Raw genomic sequence first — 27,900 nt, forward strand, 5'->3', positions numbered from 1 at the left:
AAAAAAAAAAAAAAAAAAAAAAAACCCTAGGTTTGATATCCAACACTAAAAAATGTACAAATACATGCTTGCATACATATATACATACATACATACACCCACACATGATCTAGTGTGTACAAGTACAAATGAGGTCTTAGAAAAGTAAATTACTCTTAGAGAGAAAAAAGAGATAACCCTATTTACATAAGACATAAAGACAAAAGTATGTAAGACATATACTGCAGCATATCACAGTACTTGGTTTCATTCCACTTTTTAACATTCCAGCCTTTCTCAGGGCAGGCTTACCATGTAATAAGAAATCAGGGGGCTGGAGGGATGACTCGATCAGTAAAGTGCATACCACACAAGTACAGAGGACCTGAGTTCAATCTCTAGTCGGCACATAAAGTCACCAGCACAAATGAGACAAAGAGATGAATCCTAAGGCTCAGTAGCCAGCAGCCTAATCCACTTATCACAAAAGACCTTATCACAAAAAAACAAAGTGAACAGATCCTAAGGACGCACCTACAGTTGATTCCTGGCCTTAACACGTACACACATGTGCACCTGCACACTCATGAATGCAAAATAAAAAAATAAGTAGTCCCCAGAAACTGGCTAAAAAGGGCAACTGTAGCTTTAATTTTTTTTTCCATTTTGAATAAACTAGTCTCGGTTTCATTTATTAGCCTTTGTTCTTCCCACTCAGTCTTGGTTCTGCTAAATTTGAGGAGTTTACAAATACTTCCTACACAGAATATAGAACATTCACAGCAAAGTTCTCCAAAGGCTTCCTCATTCAGACTTAAAAACTACTTTTCAGGGCTGGTGAGATGGCTCAACAGTTAAGAGCACTGACTGCTGCCCTTCTGAAGGTCATGAGTTCAAATCACAGCAACCACATGGTGGCTCACAACCACCTGTAATGAAATCTGATACCCTCTTCTGTGCACTCATTTATAATAATAAATAAATCTTTAAAAAAAAAAAACTACTTTTCCTCTTTCCTTCAAAGATGTGAGAATTTATTTCAGGATAAATACCCAAAGCCCCTTTTAACTGCCTGATCAATTTGGAGAAATAGCTTTATTTCAATAAGATGGAGGATAGCAGAAACCATTATGTTACATCATCTTCATCAGAGCAAAAAGTCAAGAGAACCAGCCATAGTCCACTTAAACAATCATACACTGTACCAGCACTTGGGAGATGTAAAGCCTGATCCACACAGCAAGCACTGGGCAGCCTATACTATTTAGGGACTCTGTCTCACAATAAGACCAAACAGAGATAAGAAGTTATCTCATACAGCCTTGGAAAACCTGCTCATTGATAGTGTCTATAGGAAGGCATCTTCCATTATATATTCTTATTTTATTTTAATTTATTCTTTTCTATCTTATGTTCATTAGTGTGAGCGTATTGTATCCCCTGGAACTGGAGTTACACACAGCTGTAAGCAGCCATGTGCTCTTGACCACTAAGCTCCCATTACATATTCTTTAAAATATACATATAGCCTTTAACCAATTCAATTTCTGAAAAGCTATCCTAGCAACACAAATGACTTTAAAAAAAAAAAAAAGGAAGGTCTCACTATCTTGTCCCAACTGGCCTGGAATTGGCTATGTAGACTAGACTGGCCTTGAACGCACAGAGATCCACCTGGCACTGCTCCCCATCCCTACCCCTAACCCCACTCTACACCTCTCACCCCATGCTAGGACACCTGCCCAAATGCTTTTTTTTGTTTTGTTGTTTTGTTAAAGGCAGGGTCTTGTCTATGGTCATCCTGGACTATACTCCAAGTTCCTGAACATTTACATTCATTCATACTGTATATTTGTATTTCTGTTTTCTGAGACAAAAGGATCTGATTATGTAGTCCAAGGTGGCCTTGAACACAATTAGAGGCACGTGCCCCCGTAACTGGCTTGCACAATCTATCGTATGCCATTCAGTCTTCCTTACTCATATTAAATAGTTATACATTAAAAAGCATGGTTTGGAGCTGGAGAGATGGCCCAACAGTTAAGAGCACCAGAGGTTCTTCCAAAGGTCCATAGTTCAATTCCCAGCAACTACATGCTGGCTCACAACCATCTATAAGGAGTCCTGATGCCTCTTCTAGCATGCAGATGTACATGCAGATAGAGCACTCATATACATTAAATAAGTAAATCTTTTTTTTTAAGCACATTTTTCAGGGGCTGCTGTTTGAAACATGGTCTCATATAGCCCCTTCTACTGGTTTGAATAAAATGGACTCACAAGCTCATATAGTTGAATATTTGGCCCCAACTTGGTGGAACTGTTAGGGGAAGATTGGAAAGTGTGGCATTGTTAGAGAAGGGATGTCACTGGGGGCAAGCATTGAGACTACAAAAGACTGGTACCATTCAGATGCTCTTCCCTCTGGCTTGTGGATTAGGATGTGAGCTCTCAGTTGTTACTACCACCATGCTTTTACTCCACCGTCATGAACTCTAACCCTCTGAAACCATAAACTCAATTAAATGCTTTCTCTCATGACCCACTGTCTGGGTCATGGTGTTTTGTCATAGCAACAGAAAAGTAACCTATGCTGTCATAGAACTTGCTATGTAAGTCAAGAAACCTTGAGTTTTTAATCTGCCTGTCTCCACCTCCTGATGCTAGGCATTTGGAATCAAATGCAGGGCCCTCTGAACGCTACAAAGCATTGCACCACCTGAACTACATTCTTAGCCTACCTGGTTATCTTTTAAAATACAAAAAATAACTTTATGGCTGGGGAAGATAGCAAAGTTGTGCCTTACAAGCACAAGGACTTGAATTTAATACCAAGAACTAATAAAAAATTGCTAAGTGTGGTGGCAATATTTGTAATCCCGGGGGTGAGGCAGAAACAAAAGGATCCCTGGGGGTAGATGGCTTGCCTGAGAATGACATCTAAGGCTATCTGCTGGCCACCATATACAAGCATATAAGTACATGCACCCACATATATATATACACATTAATTTATAAAACAAGTCACTTAGGCCTAAGATATAAGGATATAAGGAACTATGAAGTGATAGTAAGTACAGAAGTTTTACACATCAATATACGTGCATAATTCTACATTAAAATAAATAGACCAAATGAAAACTAAATTTCATCTAGAATTCAGCCATATGTCCAGAAAGTCACTGGCTAGATGACATTTTTCATAGTTGTTATAGGTAGGCCTTTATTAATTACAAAACTCAGGAAAGGGGACATTTTATGTCTAAGAATTTACCTGTGACTTTTCATTTTCATCATTTCCTTTTTATTTTTATTTTTTATTTATTTATTTATTTATTTGAGACAGGGTTTCTCTGAGTAGCCCTGGCTGTCCTGGAACTCACTCTGTAGACCAGGCTGGCCTCGAACTCAGAAATCCACCTGCCTCTGCCTCCCAAGTGCTGGGATTAAAGGCATGCGCCACCACTGCCCGGCCTCATTTCCTTTTTAGTTTTATGGTTGTTGCTTTGTAAAAGGACCTCACTCCTTATGCAGCTACGGCTGGTCTGAATCTTACTTTGTAGCCGAGGATGAAGTAGAATTTACTATGTAGTTCTGCCTAACTCAAACCCATGACACTTCTCTTGCCCTGGCCTCCCAAGTGCTTGTATTACTGGTATGAGTCACTAAGCCACCTCAAATCTTTTCAACTTGACTTTTAAGATCACTTTTTGTTATAAGGAAGCAGATATTAGTTATTGTATATAGGTGACCTTTAAAATTGAACATAATATCTGAAGTTTACATTTTTCTAAATAACATTTTCCCAAAGAATAAAAAAAAAAGAACACTTAAAAGGATTCCCCCTTTACAACCTTACCTTCAGCAGGTTTAGGACTTTCTTGCCAAGATCTAGCTCAAAGTTGGCATAATTAGACCCACACATGTCATAGATGAACACCAGTCCATTCCTTTGAGTTTCAAAGCTGAAAATCAATCATTAAACAAAGCATTTAATTTAATACAAAGGTTTCATTCACAGCTAAGCCAGATCCTTACACAACCAAAAGGTTATTAGAATTATTATTCTCATCATCCGTATAGTGTCTGTGTGTGTGTGTGTGTGTGTGTGTGTGTGTGTGTGTGTGTCACGTGTGTGGGCCACAGTAAGTGTGGGAAATCATCCGTATACTGTCTGTATGTGTGTGTCATGTGTGTGGGCCACAGCAAGTGTGGGAATCAGAAGCCAACCCTCAGGAGCCAGCTCTGTCCTCTCCTCCCACCACAAAATCCAAGAACTAAGCTCAAGTCCTCAGGTTAGTATACCTTGTGCTTTGAGCTACTAACTCTGGAAATAAAGTATTTCATTGTACTATTTCTAAATAGAAAGTTTTTATGCTTATTTGTTTTAGTTTTTTCCCAGAGGGTTTCATGAATCCTATGTGCTCATTTTGTATTAAACTCAAGCTGGCTTCAAACTCAGAGTAATCCTGACACACTCAATGTAGTGCTAGGATTCTAAGTATGAGCCACATCAAGGTTCTTATGTTGTGTCCTCATCTTTGCACCCCCTCCTATAAGCCTCCAGACCACCACACTTCTATAAAATCTAAGATGGAAGCACTGAAAAAGAGTTAACATGAAAAAATACCAAATTCTTGTCAATTATGTGTGTATGAAAATACTTCAAAATCCAGTTCAAGTATGTAAATGTAAAGTTTGTGTATCTAATATACCTCAGGTTCAGTGAATTAACTTCCTGAAAAGAGAAAAAAAATCTTTAATTCTAAAATGCACAGAGGTTTTTCTGGCAGAATTGATATTTTCTGGCCCCTAATGCATTAATATTAATCTTAGCTCCTTTTTTTATAACCCCACAGAGATTATCGTTCCTGAAGATTAAAGTAGCTGTCAAAGAGGCACAATTACCAAGTAGATTATCTAGGTCTAGAAAATTTCCATTTTCTCAACAAGCTAAACTTAGGGCCAGTTAAAAGAATTATAGGGTTTTTTCCTAAGACTGGGGCCTAAAACAAGTCAGTGACACAGGGAAAGAAGTATAATGAAAATAAACTACAGGGCATAAAGATCCACGTTCCATGATCCTATATAAAGTTGCTCATGCTCTGAACACATATGGAATGATATAAAATATATGATGCTCTCTTGGTATATAACATGAGGTATCACAATGAGTCAACTGCTTCCTATTGAGTTTGATTCTTGAGCTACACGCAGCAGGAGACACCAAAAAGCTTAAAACACAGTCCCTGATTCACGTTTGCTTCAAAGGAAGGAAGTACATAAAGGGTAATCTAAGCAGCAAGATAGGTTATGGATGACTTGAAGAAGACAGGCAACAGGTAAGTGAGCATCCACGTTAGCATTCCCTTTCTACTGGACTTTCTGAGAAAGGAAGCTTTCCTTCATACCCCGAAACTAAACGAGCATTTCAAAAGTATCCACAGTCTTGAAAGTAGCCCTAAAGACTGAAGGGCTGAGAAATTCCAAATTGCTACTTAGGGAGTACAAGACTGCTGAAATTACTGGTCCTCCCTTTTCAGCAACTTCTCACTTTGAGAGTAACAGTATGTATAAGATTCACATGTATCTCCCACTTCATGTATGCCTCACTTCAGACAGTCTCTTAGCTACTCTCAATTTGTAAATCCACAATCTAGGCCAGGTAAAGCTATATGAAACCCTAATTCAGAACAAACAAAACAAGCCAGGAAGTGATGGTTTATGCCTTTAACCCCAAACTGGAGATCTGTTGAGTTCAAGGCCAGCCTGGTCTACAGAGCAAGTTCCAAGACAGTCAAGGCTATACACAGAAACCCTGTCTTGAAAAACCAAACCAAACCAAACCAACAACAAAATACAATCCATTCTGAAATTCTCAATGCAGTTCAAGCCAGCCTCAAATTCACGATCCTACCACCTTAATTGTCTAAGGTACTATTTTGTCTAACCCCGATAGGTTTTTCATTGTGGTTTTGTTTTGTTCTTTTTTTTTTTTTTTTGAGACAGAGTCTCTCCTCACAGCTTAGGCTGGCTTTGAAATCATAGCATCTTCCCCCACCTCCTAAGTATTAAGATTACAACAAGCCAACTGTTATTTTTAATTTTTTCTTTACATGTGAGTATTTGGCCTGCATGTATATATGTGCATCACATGTCTGGTAAGCAGAGGTTAGAGAGGGTACTGGATACCCTGGAACTGGAGCTGCCAATAATTGTGAGCCACCATGCAGGTGCTAGGAATAAAAAGCCCAGTTCTCTCAAAGAGTAGCCAGTACTCGTAACTGTTGAGCCATCTCCCTGGTACTCCAACACACTGCCCTCCCTATGAGGCAGGGAATCACCACATAGCTTCAGATAGCCTGGATCTCACTATGTCGACCAAGCTGGCACCAAACTCACATAGGCCCACCTGCCTCTGCCTCCAGAGGGCTGGCATTAAAAGACTGCACCAACCCACTAGGCTATCTATCTAGCCATCTATCTATCTATCCATCCATCTATCTAGCCATCTATCTATCTATCCATCCATCTATCCATCCATCCATCCATGTATCTATTTATCATCTGTCTATTTGTCTGTCTATCTATCTACCCATCTATCTATCCATCCATCCATCCATCCATCATCATCTGTCTATCTATCCATCCACCCACCTATCATCTATTGATCCATCCATCTTTCCATTCATCATCTGTCTATCTATCTATCTATCTATCTATCTATCTATCTATCTTCTAGCATAATTTAATCTAGATTAAACAGGGCAATAAACAAACTTTCTACCACTGAGTCACATAACTGAAGCCCTAGGATTGGTTTGTTTAGTTTGCTTTAGTTTTTATCAAGATAGATCCTCTCTACGTAGCCTTGGCTAGCCTGAAATTTATTACGTAGGCCAGGGAAACCTCAAATTTGTGGTGATACTCCTGTCTCTGACTCCTGAGTGGTAGGACCTCAGGTACTACTGGGCATGGCTTGTTTTATTTTCATTTTTCTATAATAGAGAAAGAACCTGGAGTCTTACACATACTAGGCAAGTACCTACCTCAGTATACTCCCAGGTTACCCCAGAGGGTTTGTTTTCAGGAGTTTTTTGTTTTGTTTTGTTTTGTTTTTTGTTTTTTGTTTTTTTTGTTTTTGGAGACCGGGTTTCTCTGTGTAGCCCTGGCTGTCCTGGAACTCACTCTGTAGGCTGGCCTCTAACTCAGAAATCCGCCTGCCTCTGCCTCTCAAGTGCTGGGATCAAAGGCGTGCGCCACCACTGCCTGGCTCGTTGTTGTTTTCAAGACAGGATTTTTCTGTGCAGCCCTGACTCACTCAGAGATTCACTGGCCTCTGACTACCAAGTGGTGGGATTAAAGGCATGATCCATCACCACCCAGGCCCCAGAGAGTTTTAACATGAACAAAACTAACAAACAGATGACCTAAGCCTAGTGACATGGGTCTGTAATCTCTACTGTTTGAGATGCTGAGGCAGGAGAATACTAAATTCATATGGGTAACTAAGTCAGACTGCATCTCAAAGTTAAAGGGACAAAAAAAGGAATGACTAGGATATAAGCTAATGATAGAGCATATGTCTTAGCATGTGGAAGTCCTACACACACACACTCTCACACACACACACACACACTCAACAGAGTTTCTTTCCTCCTTCAAATAAACTATTCTCAATGTATTAGCAATTGTTATGAACTATCTCTCTCATCTTTGTTAATCCTAAAATAAGCGAGGTGATACAAAGAGAACGCAGCATCCTGATGATACCAGAAACACACACTCTTAAACATAGGAGGTGTTTTCTACTTAGACTGTCCAGGCTGTGTCTTAGGAATAATGGTGAGAGCACTTCTGAGTTGAATCAATTCACATACTGTCACTTTCCTAAGTGAGGTAGACACCCACAAAATAGTCTTACTGCTTACCTGTCCACAGCTCTGTCTAACAGGTAAAACAAGGCTTGGAGTACCACGTGCTGGACAGACTTGTGGGGATGATGTAGCCTGGCAGTGAAAAGGGCAATGGAGGCTCCAGTTGGGTCTCGAACATTCTAAAACAAATACATCAGGGAATATTGAAAAATGAAAAAACAATCACAGGAATCTTTTAGACTTATTACCCTGCATAGAGAGTTGACACGTGAAAAGAAGAGCTACTCAAGCACTTCTTTGATTTGGGTCTACTCTTCCATAAAGGGAGCAGTGTTGTCCTCACCCCAGGCCTGGATCTCCCAGCATTCCCTTGAACCATATTCTTGTGGCTTAAAAAAATGTCACATTTTCTTCAGCTGCAGAGGAATCAAAGGAAGATTCTTTTCTTTTTCTTTTTTTGGTTTTTTGAGACAGGGTTTCTCTGTATAGCCCTGGCTGTCTTGGAACTCACTCTGTAGCCCAGGCTGGCCTCAAACTCAGAAATCTGCCTGCCTCTGCCTCCCAAGTGCTGGAATTAAAGGCAAAACTTATTCTGGGGGCTGGTGAGATGGCTTAGTGTGGAAGAGCACTGACTGCTCTTCGGAAGGTCATGAGTTCAGATCCCAGCAACCACATGGTGGCTCACAACCACCCATAATGAGATCTGACGCCCTCTTCTGGTGCGTCTGAAGACAGCTACAGTGTACTTACATATAATAAATAAATAAATCTTTAAAAAAAAAAAACAAAACATTCTGGCAACTTTTTTTTTTTTTTTTGGTTTTTCGAGACAGGGTTTTTCTGTATAGCCCTGTCTGTCCTGTAACTCACTCTGTAACCAGGCCAGCCTTAAACTCAGAAATCCACCTGCCTCTGCCTCCCAAGTGCTGGGATTAAAGGGTTGCACCACCACCGCCCTCAAAGGATGATTTTAACTGGCTTTGTGACTCATTTCCCAGGCAGGATAGAGAGAAACAGATCAAGACAACGGGTTTTATGCTACCTTAACATATTATCATGTTTGTCTGAGAAGCCAAGAGACCACTAATTAGTGAGAGTTCCCATTAAGTAAGGGTGGATTTTGATACATTACTAGCCCCTCCTACAATGCTGACCAGCAACTTTTTTAATGGATCAATGAAGAAAAAACATTGTCTAAACTCTATAATTCAATAATTCAAATATTATTAATAATTAATACTTTAGTAATAACTCAATTATTATTAGAACAATTTAGTAGCAAAATGTGTTGATAAGGAATCTAAACACAAAAATCCAAATAAGGCAACAGCTATAAAAGGATGTAACAAAGCACAAGACGGATCTACAGACTCACCAAGATGGTAAACTTTCCACTGAGGATCTCAGAACGGAGAGGCTCCTCATGCGGTTTCAGCTTCACAATGCCTTCCTTCCTTCTTGTTTCCTAAAGAGGAAACATTGAAGAGATGAATTAATATGAAAATATGACATATCCAGAACAACTTTATGTAGCCGTCAAATCTCAGAGATGGCACATTAGAAATCAACTAACTGAACTGTGACTTCCTTTGTAGCATATCTTAGCATTCCAGAGCAGCTAACTGTTACCATAATTCCTGTCTATAGCTACCCTCTCAGGGCCATCTGTTCTGCTGCCTCCAAGAGTCAGCTCAAGTTTGTCCATTCAGAAATGCCGATTTCTAGTGCAGATTTCTTTTCTGTACCAACACTCAGGTTCTAGTTGCTTACAAGAACTGTTTATTTGGGTAACCCCAAATAAAAACTAAACCCATGACCTTCTTTCTACATGAACCCACCTCACTTCAATGTCTCCTAAATTAATTAATGTTACCAGCACTGATCTTGGGTTTTGTTGTTGTTGTTGTTTTGAGACAGGGTTTTTCTCTGTGTGGCCCTGGCTGTCCTGGAACTCACTGTGTAGACCAGGCTTGCCTCGAACTCAGAAATCCGCCTGCCTCTACCTCTCAAGTGCTGGGATTAAAGGCGTGCACCACCACTGCCCGACGACCAGCACTGATCTTGATACACAAGTCCCAACCCAGATGCCCCACTCATTTTCCTCACACATCAGTTTAAGCAGCTCCTACCCATTTGAACTCTAAATATGTCCACTTTTCTCCATTTCCCTGACATGTATTTAATAATACTGCTATTCTCTCTCCTTGTAAGTACAACAGTCTTCAAACTGATCTTTCTGGCTCCAGGCTAATCAGTGAGATACACTCTCCAAAAACATACTGTCAAAATCTTCCTGGAATGTAAATATGGAAAAATTTATCACATTGCTTATATCATTAGTGGATTCTGAGGCCTTAATGATCTGGCCTCATTGTTCTGTGCTCTCCATCTCTTGCCATGCCTTGATTCCCACTCAATATTCTGGCTTAGCTAAATTTTACTTTCTACTACTGAGGATCTGAACTATTGTTTTCTTATATCTTTTGGTTGCAAACCCAGCCTTTAATAGCTGAGCCGTCTCTCCAGCGCAAATGTATTGTCTTCTTTAGCCATACTTCACCAGTGCTCGTTCCCAACTCATCCTTCAGATTTAAGGTTAGTATTCTTTATTTGATCTTTTACTCTCTCTTTTAATATAGTATATATGCAATTAACATCTATGGAATAAGTAAATGAGTATGATAAGTGTGAGCTAATTCCAGTGCTTGTTTGTTTTCCCAGGATTTCTTTCTTTTCTTTTTGGTTTTTTAAGAGAGTTTCTCTGTGTAGCCCTGGCTGTCCTGGAACTCACTCTGTAGACCAGGCCTGTCTCTGCCTCCCAAGAGCTGGGATTAAAGGCGTGAGCTACCACTGCCTGGCGATTTTTTTTTTTTAAGTAGAGATGGTTTCTCTTCAGAAGAAATTTCTAACCACAAAGTAATATAGCATTCAGCATTTCTATCCAAGATGCTACAATCCTAGAAAGCAAACATAACATAGAATTAGTCTTTAACTCCCCTTTTAAAAATCTTAGCCAGGTCTGGTAGATCATGCTTTTAATTTCAGCACTTGTGAGGCAGAGGCAGATGGATTTCTATGAGTTCAAGGCTAGCTTGATCTACAGAGCAAGTTCCAGGACAGTCAAGGCTACACAGAGAAACCCTGTCTCAAAAAAAAAAAAAAAAAAAAAAAAAAAATAAGGGCGGGAGAGATGGCTCAGGGGTTAAGAGCACTGACTGCTCTTCCAGAGGTCCTGAATTCAATTCCCAGCAACCACATGGTGCTCACAACCATCTGTAATAGGATCCGATACCCTGTTCTGCTATGTCTGAAGACAGCTACAATGTATTCATATAAATAAAATAAATAAATCTTTAAAAAAAAAAAATTTTTTTTTGTTTGGTTTTTCGAGACAGGGTTTCTCTGTGTAGCCCTGGCTGTCCTGGAACTCACTGTGTAGACCAGGCTGGCCTCGAACTCAGAAATCCACCTGCCTCTGCCTCCCAAGTGCTGGGATTAAAGGCGTGCACCACCACTGCCCAGCTAAAAAAAAAAAATTTTAACTGGGGGCTGGAGAGATGGCTCAGCGGTTAAGAGCATTGACCGTTCTTTCAGAGGACCTGAGTTCAATTCCCAGCAACTACATGGTAGCTCACAACCATCTGTAATGGGATCCAGTGCCCTCTTCTGGTGTGTCTGAAAACAGTGACAGTATACTCACATACATAAATAAATAAATCTTTAAAAAAATTTTTTTTTTAAGATTTATTTATTATTATATCTAAGTACACTATAGCTCAAAAAAAATTTTAAAAGAAAATTGTAGCTAGGCAGTAGTGGTTCACACCTTTAATCCCAGCACTCACAAGGCAGAGGCTGGCTACATAGAGAAACCTTGTCTCAACAAAACAAAACAAAACAATACCAAAAAAGACACTGCCAAGAACAGGACCTAGCTGATATAGCTGCTTTTCTTTTCCAGAGCTAGCACCAACCTTTTCTTGAATAGCTCTTTAGCTCAAAGTTCATCAGAATGGCAGCTTTCTACAACCTCATGAGACTTTAAACTACAGTTGTAAAATATACCAAATAGGTTATCCTGGAGGCAGGGAAAAGAGCAAGGATGAAAAATCCAGGAAGGAATGTGTCACAGGATGACATTAAGGAGCTTTCTTTGCCTCAGTCCTCACAAGTAGCATGCTGGTCCACAAGCAAACTTTGGGTACATTAAGTGTTTCCAGGAATTAGCCAGCCCAACCTCAGCTCTCATAGGATTTGTAGACACTGATCCATTTTTAACAGAATAAGAGAAAAGTAGAAAATCAACATGTAGCCGGGCAATGGTGGCACACGCCTTTAATCCCAGCACTTGGGAGGCAGAGGCAGGCTGATTTCTGAGTTTGAGGCCAGCCTGGTCTACACAGTGAGCCCGGGACAGCCAGGGCTATACAGAGAAACCCTGTCTCGAAAAAACCAACCAAAAAAAAAAAGAAAAGAAAAGAAAAGAAAGAGAAAATCAACATGTACAAAGTAAAGCAGAAAAAAATAGCAATACTTAGTTCAACTATTACAAGTCTGTCTGGATCTGAGCCACTTACTCTATAGCAGTGGAACAGCTCTACAGCACGGAGCACATCAAACTTTCTGGCCATGAGGAACTTGACAGCCACATTCCAAGAGAGTGGAGAAACATTATACTGTACTGTCCACTTGTTGATCTCTTCAAGAAACTGCTTGGTAGCCTGTTTATATAACAAAATGAGGACAATTAGTAAAATGAGAATATATTTTAGAAACATAAAAGGAACAAGCAGGCAAAAATTATTATTTTTTCCCCAAATGAGACTCATTTATAAGTCAAGTTTTAAGCCAGTCTGGGCTATATGAAATTCTATCCAAAAAAAAGAAAAGAAAAGGTGGGGGGGAGGTGCTAGAAAGATGGCTCAACAGAAAAAGGCATCTGACACTAGTTCAATTGCCAGGTCCCATATGGCAGAAGGAAAAGAACAGACCCCTGCAAATTGTCCTCTGAACCCCACATGCCATGAATGTGCATGTATGCACACAGACAAATAAATAAATAAAAGTTTCAATTTTAATTTAAAAAAATTTAAAAGGGTTGTGTCTTAGTTAGGGTTTTACTGCTGTGAACAGATACCATGATCAATGCAACTCTTTCAAGGAGAACATTTATTTGGGGCTGATTTACAGGTTCAGAGGTTCTGTCCATGATCATCAAGGTAGGAACATGGCAGTGGCCAGGCAAGCATGATACAGGAGGAGCTGAGAGTTCTACATCTTCATCTGAAGGCTGTTAGAAGAAGACTGGCCTCCAGACAGCTAAGACAAGAGTCTTAAAATCCACACCCACAGTGACACACTTACTCCAGCAAAGGCCACACCTCTTAATAGTGACACTCCCTGGGCCAAGCATATATAAACCATCACAAGGGTTAAATTTATATAACTTTAGTCTTTACTGTTTAGGATAAAAAGCACAGCCAGTTCAGAGATAGGACACAGCACTGAAATGCATGAAGGAATAATAAGGAAACCCCTCCTAAGAGGTAGGATTAGAGAACTCTGCAGGACCCCTGACTTCAGCCCAAATATCTATTTTTCATTTTAGAATTATTTAAATTGAGATATTATGCATGTATAATATAAGCACCTAAAAGATTTCTGCATTGCTGTTCTGTTCTAACTATTTAGAAATTTTTCTTGATTATTAATCCAGAAAAATGATGAAATTTCTAAATTTTAACTATACCCATATTCTTAGTCAATCAACTCAGTTTTGATGTATCTACTCAGTTCGGCATAGCGGCACTCAGGAGACAAGGAGAAACAGGAGGATCTCTGTGAGTTTGAGGCCAGCATAGTCTATATATAGTAAGTTCCAGGACAGCAATGGCTACATAATGAGAGCCTGTCTCAAAAAAATAAAACAACAAAAAGATGGATGTACTCATGGTAAGTTATACTTTTTTCTTAACCTACGCCAAGGAAAAATATAAAACTGAAGGTGTTTCAGAGGTATAAGGCCCAACTTACTATGTGACTATGGACTGGGGAAATCTCTCTTCACTAATTTTTCAGTTGAGAAATAGGGGACCATGCATTGTACACACCACAGTCCCAGCATAGAGGCAGGTAGATTTCTAGGAGTTTGGGGCCATTCTGTTCTACATATCAAGTATGACAGACAAGATAATGTAATAGAGACCCAGACTCAAGGGGGGAAAGAAAGAAAGAAAGGTAAGCATTATCCATGCCTGTAATTTCATCATTTAAGAAGCAAAGAATGGCAGAAGAATTAATTGGCCCCAAGTTCTAAGACACTCTGGTCTACACAGCCAAGCTAATAGCTACATAGAGAAATTCCATTTCAAAGATGAGTAAAAGAAAGAGGAAAGGAAGGAAAGAAACAAGAGTTGGGTGTAGTGGCACATATCTGTTATCCCAGCCTTTGGGGAGGGGAGGCAGGAAGATCAGGAGTTTGAAGCTCTCCTAGGTTCTATAGTGAAGTCAAGCCTGAGTCATATGAGACACTGTCAAACAAACAAAAAGAAAACAAGGGGGAAAGGCTAAGGGCTATGACCTACTTCAGAGACTTGGCAACAACTCTCACTTGCAAATCCAATTCAAATTGCTACATACTGTTTAAACAGCTATCAAACTAGAATCCCAGGAGGGTCAGCATACCTTACAACACAGTACTTGATTCATCCTCAATTTTCTAGGAAAGCACAAAGGACGTTTATAAACCAGGGGAAAGTCCAAGGCCTGGAGTGCAGTTGAGGTTTTGAGCCTTGCAACTGAGGAAATGTAACTTATATCACTTCAGAAAGAGAAGCAGAAAAACTGACCAAGCACAGAGCATGAAAAGAGTCAAGAAACAGACCATGATGCAAAGCTTTCAAAGATCACACTGTCCCACAACCAGCTGAAGCCAGACCACAGAACTGAGTCTCAGAGAAAACAACAGAACAGATTTAGAATGCTCCCCAAGAACATTTGTGTTCTATCTGTAGAGTGGCCAGCATCAGAATGAGGAAAGAAAGAAAAGAATAAAAGCAGGCACAGAGGCCTAAACAAAGCCCCAGTCAGTCAGGAAGGTCCCCAAGAACTTCTCAAATGGGGTATGCTTTTTGGTGAACACATCACCTTTGACTCTTTTCTTGAAAGGGTTTCTCTGTGTAGCTCTGGCAGCTGGGAACTCACTATGTAGACCAGGCTGGTATGGAACTCAGAGATCTTCCTATCTCTGCGTTCCAAATGCTGGGATTAAAGGCATGTGCAGCCACATCCAGTTTAATGCATCACCTTTTAAATCTAGTCTTTTTTATTTATTTATTTTTATGTATGTGAGTCCACTGTAGCTGTCTTCAGACACCCCAGAAGAGGGCATCAGATCCCATTACAGATGGTTGTAAGCCACCATGTGGTTGCTGGGAATTGAACTCAGGGCCTCTGGAAGAGCAGTCAGTGCTCTTAGCCGCTGAGCTATCTCTCTAGCCTCTAAATCTAGTTTTGTAATGAACTTTTGATATTGTTTGCAAATAAAACATTAGAGTAAAAGAACACACCTTTCTCACTGTTTAGCTGTAAGAACATGCATCAAACATTGTACAGGTAGAAAGGAGAAATCTGAATGACCAGAGGGGATATGATCAACACATACCCAACTGGTAAGATGACCCTTCATTGTGATAAACCATGCTGTTAGGTTTATCACAACAGAAGCCTGTTAGGTGAGACTTACTACAGAGATGACAACCAAGTGTCTATTTATCCCAGATAAGTAACCAACTACAGATGAAAGTGACAACTACATAAAGTTCAATTTGGTAAGCAAATTAGTTTATTGGGATTAGTCACAGGAGCAGAGACAATTAATTTAAAGGCAGCTTTATCACCTTCAACCTGGGTGACAACACTGAAAAGCTGCATCCCTAGAGCTCTGTGTACAACTTCAATGCAGCACAACAGGTTAGAAAGCCTCATCTAGGCATCTCTGCCTCCTGTCTTACCTCTAGCAACTGTTCCTACTTAAACGATGCAAAAGGGGAAAAGGTTTCTGTGTATCTATCGTGTTAGTTTCAGGAACTTTTTGAGACTTGTGAGTTATTTACTTCCCTAGTCTCATGAATCTCTTCTCATTCCTGGAAGGAATGTTTAAGCTTAGATCTTACAACTTCTTGAACCTTAAGAAGCCTTCCTTTAGGGCTGGTGAGATAGCTCAGCAGTTAAGAGCACAGACTGCTCTTCCAAAGGTCCTGAGTTTAAATCCCAACAACCACATGGTGGCTCACAATCACCCGTAATGAGATCTGACACCCTCTTCTGGTGCATCTGAAGACAGCTACAGTGTACTTATTTATAACAATAAATAAATATTTGGACCGGACCAAGTAGGGACTGAGCAAGTGGGGTCTACTGGAGCGAGTGGGGCCAACCTGAGCAAGCCAGAGTGAGCAGCGTTGACTGGAGCAAGCAGAGGTCCTAAAAGTCAATTCCCAACAACCAGATGAAGGATCACAACTATCTGTACGGCTACAGTGTGTACTCATATACATAAAATAAATTAATAAATCTTTAAAAAAAAAAACTCCCTTTAAAACAGTGGTTTTCATCCTTCCTAATGCAATTCCTTCTTTTAATACAGTTCCTCAAGTTGTGGTGACTTCCCCCCAACCGTAAAATTATTTCAGTGCTACTTCAATAACTATAATTTTGCTACTATTATGAATTGTAATATAAATATATGATATGCACAATATCTGATATGCAACCCAAAGGGGTTATAAACCATGGGTTGAGAACCACCACTCTATAACGAAATATTTGATTTCCCAGGCGACGGCTACAAAACAAAGCCAGATGTAATGTTTCACATCTGTAATGCTAGTGTTCAAGAGGCTAATGTTGTGTATCTTTACAAGTTCCAGGCAAGCCTGGTCCACATAGCAAGTAACAAGCCAGTCAGAGAGGTAGTATCTCACAGCTTTCATATACTTTCTTCAAAGTACATCTTGTCATGCAGTGGTGGAGCATGCCTTTAATCCCAGCACTTGGGAGGCAGAGGCAGGCAGATTTCTGAGTTCAAGGCCAGCCTCGTCTACAGAGTGAGTCCAGGACAGCCAAGGCTACACAGAGAAACCCTGTCTTAAAAAAAAAGAAGAAAGAAAAGAAAGAAAGAAAGAGAGAGAGAAAGAAAGAGAGAGAGAAAGAAAGAGAGAAAAAGAGAAAGAAAAAAAAAACAAAGTACATCTTGCCTTTTTTTTTTCTTCTTTTCTTGGGACACAGTTTCACTAGGACAGCCTGCTGGCTGGCTTGGAACTCTTTGTAGATCAGGCTGGCATTGAATTCATACAGATCTACCTCCTTCTACCCAAGTGCTGGGATTAAAGGCATGAGCCACTATGCCCAGGTGCAATTTTTTTTTAAGTCACTACATAGATAATCTTTCATGTTTTTAATTTGTATTGTTTTCATATGTACTGAAGGATGAATGATATATTTATGGAGAATAGTATAATGTTTTTATACCTACAAATATATATACACACACATATACTCATACAGAATGATTAAATCAAGCAAATTACCTATTAACTGAAATAATTATTTTTTTCTGATGTAAACACTTGAAATGTGTTCTTTGTTATTTTAAAATATACACTACCTTGCTATTAACTATAATTACAACTCTATGCAGGAGACCTAACTGTAACTTCACACATTTTTACACTATCTCTCTATTCTCCTCATCCTCCACTTCTGGTGGCCACCATCCTACTCTCTGCTTTTATGACTGTGGATTTTTGAAATTCCAAAACTACATGAGAACATGCAATATTAGCCCTTCTCTAGTCTCTTCTCAGCCTTTTGGCTGAGATCAAGTGTTCTTTTCCACATTTTGTCTTCTTTTAACAAACTCAGTTCTTCCAAAGTTCTTAATGTCCTGCAGTTCCCTCCCAATAGCTGTTGCCTTAAGCTGACCTCTGTCCCCCTGCTGGTCAGGATGTTGTTCTTGGCTTTAAGTACTGGAACAATTCCTCCTGATTTAGTAGTACAAGGCCCTGCATGAAGAGAGACCAATGTACTGTAAACAGTGATGTGATATTTACAGATACAAACACAGACACGCCACCTGATCTGTTCAGCCTCAGCCTCCTGCATCTCCATCCCTCTGATGAAACAGATAACCCTCTGAAAGAAGTCAAATAGGTGGTCTTATATTCACGATCTTTCTAGGCAGATTTATATATTTTCTTACACATGTATTTTGCACAACTAGTCAGTTGTGTACGCGTGCACACATACCCCCCCACACACACACATAATCACTGGTTGCCCTATTGATTACCAGAAAAATATGTCCTAGTAACTCTGACAAGCAACATAATATTCAGGATGAATAACTGAAATTCTTCAAATTAATATTTAATGTATTTCCTGGTGAAAAAAGGAATGGGCCAAAAGATGAGTCACAGCTTAGAAACTATTTCAGCTGAAGGTCAATGTTGGAATATATCTTGGCTTCTAAGTAGTTGCAAGGGGTCACAGTTCAAACAGCATTGGTCTTCCTTTGGGAAAAGATCTGAATTATCCTACTGAAAAACTAGTACTATCACTTACAATCCCCTTCAAGTGACTTCCAGTAAAAGTGAGATTTGTTCCAGCATAATCAAGAGATGAAGAGTATAACTACACTCCAAAAATCATGGGTATTTAGGTTTTCGGGTTTATTTTGAGGTGGGTTTTTGTTTGTTTGTTTGTGGGTCTCACTGTGTAGCTCTAACTGGCCTGAAACTTCTAAATAAATCAGGCTGGCCTTGAACTTCTAGAGATTCAGCTGCTTCTGCCTCACAAGAGCTGGGATTAAAGGCTACAATCATGTGTAGGTTAAAAGAACAACAAAGTTCTTGCCTATAGCAACAAAGCCAAAAATATTTGAAAACCTGCCATAAACCAGTAGAGAAACCGAGAAATTAGTCAGGTGATAATCTGGGTGCTATCTACTGTTGCTGAAATAATAGTATCAGAGAGAAGAAAACCAACCCAACTGGATATTAGTGTCACATGCCTGTATTCTGGCATTCAAGAGCCTAAGACAGGAGGATTACCATCAGTTCAAGGAGACTCAGAGGACAGTGATTTCAAAGCGAGCCTGAGCTAGAGTGTGAGGCCATATCTCAAAGAGAGGTAGCTCAGTGGGCACAGTGATAGCACACAAAGCCCTAGGTTCAAGCCCCAGTTGCACTTAAACTGAGTATGGGAGTATATGCCTAAAATCCTACCACTTAGAAGGTGGAAGGGGTACACAGAGAATTCCAGGCCAACTAGGAAACAAAGAAAACAAATAAAACACCTTTTAAGATTTACTTTTATTTAACATATATGGGTGCTTTGCCTGAGTTTATGTATGTGCATCACATGTACATTACCTAAGGAGGCCAGAAGAGTATGTCAGATCCCCCAAACTAGAGTTACAGTGGTAATAAGCTGACATGTAGATGTTAGGTCTTGAATTCTGGTCCTCTGAAAGAGCAGCCAGTGCTTTTAACTGATGAGCCATCTCTCCAGCCTCTTACAAATAAAATTCTTAAAAAGTGCAATGCTGGAAAGTCCTCCTATAGAACCACCCCTACAATTGGGAGTTGTCTCACTTTTCCTTACTAAACACACATTCCAAGGTCAACAGCATGCCTACATGGGTTAAAGCACTTCCTGTGTTTTTATAACCTGTATTCAAAATAACCTGAGTTTGATCACTGGAACCTATGTACAAACCCCAGATGTACTGCATGGTCTACATCACTTTCTAATAAACACCAAGAGAAAAAGCGGCTCCATGTCACTTGTTTGTGCCCTCAGACCCTTCACACACAGGATCACCATATGCCACTTCCAATTCATAATGAATCACTGCTGTGTACATCTAATTTTATGGCTTGGTATGTCAGATAATACCCAGCTCATAATGAACAGCTCAGAGCACATGGTAACCTGGTGGCCCATTATCAAACATTCAATTTCTATTGAGGCCCAATAATAGATCAAAAGCTATCTCTCAAAAGGAGAGCATTTATCTGCAGATGACAGTAAGGCCTTGCTTGCTTCAAAGGGTTTCTGTTGTGATTCACCTATGAGGACCTGCCAAAGTCTCCAAATGGCATCCCTATTGAGTCTGCTGGATCATATAGGTCAAATAATAGAGTAACCTTACAGTAGCTTGTTCTAGAACTTTTTCATGTTCTAGGACCACTCAAATGAGCAGCTTTTTGAATCTCTTGGTATATGAGCTATAAAACACCCAAGTAAGGAATGTGCTGCCTCTAAAATGCAAACGGACTCACCAAACATTGTGCTTCTTTCCAGGCATCGGGAAGAACCAAGTGCAACAAATTTTCTTTTACCTTAGAAAAATGTCCTCTAATGTCTCAACATGTCCTACACCAAAGTACTCTTTGAATTCCTGCTGGATCTACTTCTCATCCTCTAATGTGTACATGTGTTACCAACAAGTCCAGAATGGTTGCTACCTCCTGCTTATTTGGTCCAATTAGCATAATGTCTTCAATTTAGTGGCCCAGTGTGATACTGGTAGAAGAGGTAGACAAGATTCCTTCAAACCAAGTTATGACACAGGGCTGGAGAGTTAACAGAACAGTGTGGTAAAGCTGTCAAAGAATACTGTTGGCTTTGACAGATGGAAGCAAATTGCTTCTGTTGGTCTTTACGGACAAGTATAGAGAAGAAAAGCATTTTTCAGATCAATAGCTATATACCAGGTATCAGGAGCTGTATGATTGATTACACTGCTCAAATAAAGGTACTACACCTGGCACATCAGCTGCAATTGGAGTTACTACATGGTTAACTTTATGATAGTCAATTGTCATTTCCAAAACCCATCTATCTTCTGTATAGCCAAATAGGAGACTTAAAGGAAGATGTGGAGGGGACCATCACCCTTACCTTTACAGTCTTTAAAGTGGCACTGATTTCTCTAACCCCTCTAGGGAAGTGATAATGTTTTAGGCTCACTATTTTCCCTAGAAAAGCAACTCCAATGGTTCCCGTTTATCCTTTCCAACCATAGGTCAGGGAACTGCCATGGGGAATCTGCCAACTTGTAAGGATCCCATTTATACATTCTGGGTTGGGGTTAACAATGTTTGCCCATCCCTATTTATGTAGTGATCTTTAATAAATCACATCTTTAAAAATGAAAGAAACAGCTGGGCACGGTGGTGCATGCTTTTAATCCCAGCAGAATATTAGGAGGCAAAGACAGAAGGATCTGTGTGAATTCCAAGGCCAGCCTGGTCTAGATAATGAGTTCTAGAACATTCAGGACTATTTAGAGAGACATTGTCTCATAAATAAATAAATAGGAACAAATAAACAGCAAAAACTTAGTCTCACATCAAACTCTCAAGAGATGCTACTTAAAAAATTAGTTTTGAGCCGGGCGGTGGTGGAGCATGCCTTTAATCCCAGCACTTGGGAGGCAGAGGCAGGTGGATTTCTGAGTTCGAGGCCAGCCTGGTCTACAGAGTGAGTTCCAGGACAGCCAGGGCTATACAGAGAAACCCTGTCTCGAAAAACAAAACAAAAACAAAACAAAAAAAATTAGTTTTGAACAAGAGACTAGGTACAATGGATCAAGAAAAATATGTTGGTACTCTCAGTTTCACAGATGAAAAGCTAAGGCTGAGTGGAACAATGGATGAGAATGGACCCACTACCACACCCAGCACACAGTAATCCCTGAGTACATTATTGCTTCTTTTTTCTTTTCTTTTTTTTTTAAAGATTTATTTTATTTTATCTTATGTGTATGAGTACACTGTAGCTGTACAGATGGCCATGAGCTATCATGTGTGTGGCTGCTGGGATCCGAACTCAGGACCTTCTGAAGAGCAGTCAGTGCTCTTACAGCTGAGCCATCTCACCAGCCCGCTTTTTTTTTTCTTTAATCCTGGTGTTTCATACAAATTTTCTTTCAACAGAGACATAATTCTTTAGAATTGTGTTTCCTGTTATGTCCCTTCAGCCTAAATCAATTCAGCCTTTTAAATATATTATATCCAATGGCATAACTTCAATTGAGAAACTTACAGTGTGTATTCATCTGAAAAAGAAAAGGAAGAGTAGGAAGAGGAAAAAGGAAGGAAGGAAGGAAGGAAGGAAGGAAGGAAGGAAGGGAGGAGCGAGCCTCCAAGGGAGCAGTTCCTCCCTGCCTGGGGCTCTCTGAGCACACAGGACACTTACCACAGGAAGTACTTTTCTTTCTACTCCCTTCTCTAAGTCTTTTCTCTCTGCTTTCAGACTATATTGACAGCCCAAGGACTAACACTGCTATCAAAGCACAAATTGTTTTCTCCTATATTCCCAGCCCCCAATTTCTTCCTTCTATTTTGAGATAGAATCCCTTTCTAATCTGCCCAAATTGGCCTTGAACTCACTCTGTAGCACAGGCAGGCATTGAACTTGTGATTCTTCTACCTCTGTCTTCAATAAAACCAAGATTACAAGCCTAAACCACCAACCCACCAAGGGTTTTGGCTTGAATAAGAATGGCCCCACAGTCTCATATATTTGAATGCACAGTTACCCAGGAGTAGAAATCTTGGATAGGATTAGAAGAATTAGAGGTATGGTCTTGTTAGTTGAAGTGGGTCATGGGGTGGGGGGGGGGGTGTTGAGGTTTCAAAAACCCAATGGAGGACCAGATTCTCTCTCTGCCTACAGATCAGGATGCCCGTGAGTAGCTTGGTCTCTACTTTGATGATAATGGACTATGCCTCTGTAACTGTAAGCAAGCCCCCATTTAAACACGTCCTATTATAAGATTTGCCTAACTCATGTTTCTCTTCACAGCAACAGAACAGTGACTACAACACCTAGCTTCTGAGCACAAGTTCTTTTTAACAGCACAGTACCAACTGAGAGACTACTCATTATTATGATAAAAGAATTACCTCATCTAAGATAAACACCAGGAAAACATTCGTAGCCATACACCTTAGACCGAATACCTAAATGAGAAAAAGACTCAGTGTGTGTTGTTTTAAAACTCCTTCTGTATTTCAAGTAACATGTTATTTCCTCCATGTCCTGCACCAGATGCTTGAACCATCACTACATGCACTCCCTGCCTGTTTCCCCATCTTTCCTTCACTATAAATTATTGCCCTTTTGATGTCTATTAATTCCTCTCAGTTCACATCAATCTTTCAGGTAATTGAAGAAACAGAACCTAACAAGCACACAAACTTGCAATACTGTTGCAAGTTTACTAGATTTCTAAACTAAGACTCCATTTTTCTATTGCATCTGTTTCAGGCTGAGTATGGCTGTTCTCTAGACTAGAGAGCTCTAGAGTCCAGGTTCTCTAGAGTATCAGACAGTGCTTTTACTTTTTTGGTTTTTTTTTTTTTTTTTTTTTTTTGGTTTTTCAAGACAGGGTTTCTCTGTGTAGCCCTGGCTGCCCTGGAACTCACTTTGTAGACCAGGCTGGCCTCAAACACAGAAATCCACCTGCCTCTGCCTCCCAAGTGCTGGGACTAAAGGTGTACGCCACCACTGCCTGGCCCAGCCCATTTTCTTTAGATATTTTTAAAGAAATGATACCATAGCCAAGGCTATCCTGGAACTCACTGTTCTCCACACTGTATAAGAGCCTAAGGGGAAAAAGGCTAAGTATAATTAAAAGATTTACATCACACTGAGAACTGAACAATGGGAAAACAAGGCTGAAGAAAGCTCCCCTAAGCTTCATGCTAAAGGAAAGGCCAGAATTAATTAGGCTATTAAACACAAAAAGCTCTTTAATGTTAATGACTTCCTTCCAATGGAAGGAAGGGAGTAAGGCTTATCAACACTACACATCCAAGTGTTAAAGGCCCAATGGGTCTCTATCACCTGACCAACAGAAAATATCTATGCCCTTAGGAATACTAAATTCGATCATCTGAAATGTAAATAAAGAATATCTAATTAAAAAAGAAATACTAAATTTAGCTGGGGGTGTAGATCAATGGTAGAGTGCCTGTGGCAAGCACATAGTCCTAGACTGAATTCAAACACCCACTCTGACACAACTTACCCTACCTCTAATTCATACTAAAATGTCTTCTGTCCCCCTTATGAGAGACCAAGAGTTAAACAGACTCCCTGGTAGGCAAACATGGACAGAGGGGCTGTGGTTAGGTAATGAATGTGGTCAGTTTCCAAGACTGCTACCATCTTCCTCATCCTCCTGACTTGAAACAAAAGCCTAACAGCTTTTGTCTCCAGCAATAGGTCCCCTGCTGATAGACTGACTCAACAAGTCAAGGCCTGCTCAGGGCGTGTCACACCAGTTGTAGATCAATTAACCATCCTGTCTTCAACTGACCAACCCTAAAGTAGGGAGGATATCTCTCCAAAGGCTTTAAGAGCCCAGCCCTAGAGAAGAGACAGGGTTTCTTGGCTTCCCAAGTCCCCCTCTGCTTTACAGTCTTTTTCTCTGTGGTCTCTGCATGTGTGTTTCCTCACCCACAACACTCACCCTTCTTCAACTGCTGGTTCTGATTGCAGTACTTGAGGTTTCTTTGCTGCCACCTCTTGCAGTCCAAACTTTCCTGGCTTTTAACTCTTTCACTGGCAGAGAAAACAAACAACCAGATCCTGCCATGCAGCACATGCTTTAATCCCAACACCTTAGCACAGGGGATCTCTGAGCTCGAGCTCACCCTGGTCTACAAAGCTAGTTCTAAGGCAGCTAGGACTATACAGAGAAACCCTGCTTGGGGGTGAGGGACAGGAGTGTGGCTAGGCGTGAAAAGAAATCTGTAAACAGACACTATTGCTACATTATTAACCTAGGGCCTCATTCTAGCGAGGGTAAACCAAACCTGATCCAGGTGGTCTGAAGGAAAGACAAATTTAGGGAAACTTTTAAAGTTACTCTTTACCCAGAGAGAGCCAGAGCTTTGGGTTTTTCAAAGTATTTATACCCCCTATCCTGTCTCTGCTAAGAGTGAGACAGCATGGGCTGGAGAGATGGCTCAGCAGTTAAGAGCACTGACTGCTCTTCCAGAGGTCCTAAGTTCAAATCCTAGCAACCACATGGTGGCTCACAACCATCCCTAACAAGACCTGATTCCCTTGTCTGAAGACAGCTACAGTGTACTTACATATAATAAATAAAATAAATATTTAAAAAAAAAAAGGTGAGACAGCACAACTACTACTTCAAACTTGAACTGGATGATGGTTAGGTTTTTTCTCTCCTTCTCTCTCAAAGCTGAGACTTGATACTGACTGTAGTTACTCTGAGCTGAGACTATGCAATTCCTTCCTCTGATTTCTTTATTTCTTAACTGGGGCCTACCTGCTGAGGCCTGGAGACAGCTTTCTTCTTTATCCAGCTAACTAAAGTGTCTGTGTAAATAAAAGAGAACAAATGTCCGTATGTGACACGAGTGGATCCCATCAGAACTTGTGCCCAATAGGAGCTGGACTCACCTTAAGAAAAAAGTAACCATGTGGCTTACCACCATCTTTGCTGGTGAGTTCATCAAGATGGAGGCAGCCACTTTACTTAGCCAGCTTCCTGGTTAATGTGTAACCTCATGGCATAAACCACGGACAGCAGCACCCATAAAACTTCTTAGTCCTTCGGAGCCCTCATTATCACTGCATCTTTTTCAATTAAACTAAGGAGGCAATATAAGGCCTCCAAGAAGGTTTCTTTTCCCTAATGTTCTGCTTTGTTTTAATTTTGAGCCTTTCAGTTAGAGTAATAAGGGTTAACAAAATAGACAAGTAACCTAATATAAACACCTTCTGGGCAGTGGTGGCGCACGCCTTTAATCCCAGCGCTTGGGAGACAGAGGCAGGCGGATTTCTGAGTTCGAGGCCAGCCTGGTCTACAGAGTGAGTTCCAGGACAGCCAGGGCTACACAGAGAAACCCTGTCTTGAAAAAACAAAAACAAAACAAAAAAAACACACACAAAAAAACAAAACAAACAAACAAACAAACAAAAGACTCATGACTGTAATTTCAGCACTCAGGAAGAAGACATAGAAGGGCTGGTTTTAGTAACCATTTGTGAAGCATTTAAGATATAACAAATATGGAACTGTATGTTCAGCATACTCAACAGAATGGTAAACTGAGTATTATTAACTATGAAGGCTCAGTAACAAGACTTCTTGTCTAGCTTGTACCAAGGCCCAGGTTTAACCCTTAATAGAACAAAGAAAAAAGGACATGAGAAAAAGAGGGAGGAAGAAAAAACGACTCACAGAATGTAGGCAAAGTCTAATCAATGGATAAGCTTGAATCCAAATGTTTTTAACTTTCTAGTAGTCTTTCTACTCCACAGAGCAGCCTTGAGAACTACAAGATATACAGTAGTACAGATTAGGAAGAACATATTAGGGTCTATATTGGTACACAGTTACGCTGGAAGGACACACACACACACACACACACACACACACAGTTGGTAACAGCCGCTATGTCGGAGAGGTGGAAACCAAAGAGTACTTTCTTCTTTCCCTCCTGTACCTTTATTACTCTTTGGCTTCCAAATCCCTGTTCAAGTGATCCTCTAGTGTACTTGGGATGTACATGCAACCACATCTACCTTGTTCCAATAACTTTTCTAAGTTTAAGCTATAAGATATACTTAAAAAGAAAAACTAGAGAAAGCATATTACTCTTTTATAGCCAATTCTCTATATACTTTCATGGCACTAATAAGGAATTTCTAAATTTATTTTATTTTATTATGCTACATGACTTGGAGGAGCATGTCACAGCTCACCTATGGAAATCAGAAGAAAACCTTGTGGAGTTGGCTCTTTCTTTCCAGCTTTATGTACAACTCTTGGGATCAAACTCGAGTCGCCAAGCAATTAAGGCAAGTGCTCTTACACACTGAGTCTTCTTGCCACCTTTGGCATGCATTTGTTTGTTCGTTTGTTTGTTTAAAGGCACAGACTTATTATACAACTTTAGCTGACTGATAACTTTCCAAGATCATCTTCTAGCTTGGCTCTTAAGTGCCTGGGCTACCACACTCAACTAAATATAATATTTTGAAAGAATTTCAGGGGTTGAATAGATAGTTCAATGGATCAGGAGCTATACAAATATGAGGACCCAGGTTTGTGTCCAAGCACACAGATAAAAAGCCAAGCACAGGCCAGGAGGTGGTAGTGCATGCCTTTAATCCTAACACTTGGAAGGCAAAGGCAGGCAGCTCTCTGTGAGTTTGAGGCCAGCTTGGTCTACAGAGCAAGTTCTGGGACATCTATGGATACACAAAGAAACCCTGTCTTGAAAAACCAAACCCTTTCCCCTTTAAAAAAAAAAAAATGTCAAGCATAGTAGTATGAACCTATAATTCCAGCACTGGAAGGTAGAGAGCCTAGAAGGTCTAGGGGCTTACCTAGCAAGTTTAGCTCAACCAGGTTCAGAAGAATTTGTCTCAAAAATTAATGTGGAGGCTGGAGAGATGGCTCAGTGGTTAAGAGCACTGACTGCTCTTCCAAAGGTCCTGAGTTCAATTCCCAGCATCCACTTGGTGGCTCACAGCCATCTGTAATGGGATCCAATGCCCTCTTCTGGTGTGTCTGAAAACAGCTACAGTGTACTCATATACATAAAATAAATAAATCTTTAAAAAAACTTAATGTGGAAAACAATAGAAGCCACCCAACATATAACCTCTCCCCCTACATGTACTTATAACTGCCCCTCATCCCCATACATGAACTCTAATTTTAAATTAAGTCAGGCAAAGTAGGTAGGATAAGCCTATAATCCCAATATTTGGAGACAATAAAGAAGGATAAGAAATTCATGTTTATTTAAGCCACTTAGAAAATTTAAAGTCAATATATAAATATATTTTTTTTTCTTTTAAAACTATTCTAATGCCCAGCAGTGGTGGCACATGCCTTAAATCCCAGCACTTGGGTCACCTGAGAACAAATATACACACACACATACACACACACACACACACACACACACACACACACACATATATA

At 40.1% G+C, this 27,900-nt stretch overlaps 1 protein-coding gene across 3 annotated transcripts in view; it reads right to left on the reverse strand.

The window, feature by feature from the left end:
• Ptpn9 (protein tyrosine phosphatase non-receptor type 9) overlaps positions 1 to 27,900 on the reverse strand; it is a 73,982-nt gene that overhangs the window by 28,556 nt on the left and 17,526 nt on the right. For 2 of the 3 annotated variants that reach the window (XM_031343149.1, XM_031343148.1), the window contains exons 2-5: positions 12,434 to 12,577; positions 9,232 to 9,321; positions 7,911 to 8,035; positions 3,839 to 3,944 (exon numbers count right to left, since the gene is read on the reverse strand). In XM_031343149.1, the coding sequence (XP_031199009.1) occupies positions 3,839 to 3,944; positions 7,911 to 8,035; positions 9,232 to 9,321; positions 12,434 to 12,577 (465 nt within the window). Of the gene's footprint in view, positions 1 to 3,838; positions 3,945 to 7,910; positions 8,036 to 9,231; positions 9,322 to 12,433; positions 12,578 to 22,831; positions 22,886 to 27,900 lie in introns of those variants that run through there. The other variant, XM_031343147.1, reaches the window with a different exon arrangement.

Source organism: Mastomys coucha, unplaced genomic scaffold (assembly GCF_008632895.1).
Source record: "Mastomys coucha isolate ucsf_1 unplaced genomic scaffold, UCSF_Mcou_1 pScaffold23, whole genome shotgun sequence".
Lineage (NCBI taxonomy): Eukaryota > Metazoa > Chordata > Mammalia > Rodentia > Muridae > Mastomys > Mastomys coucha.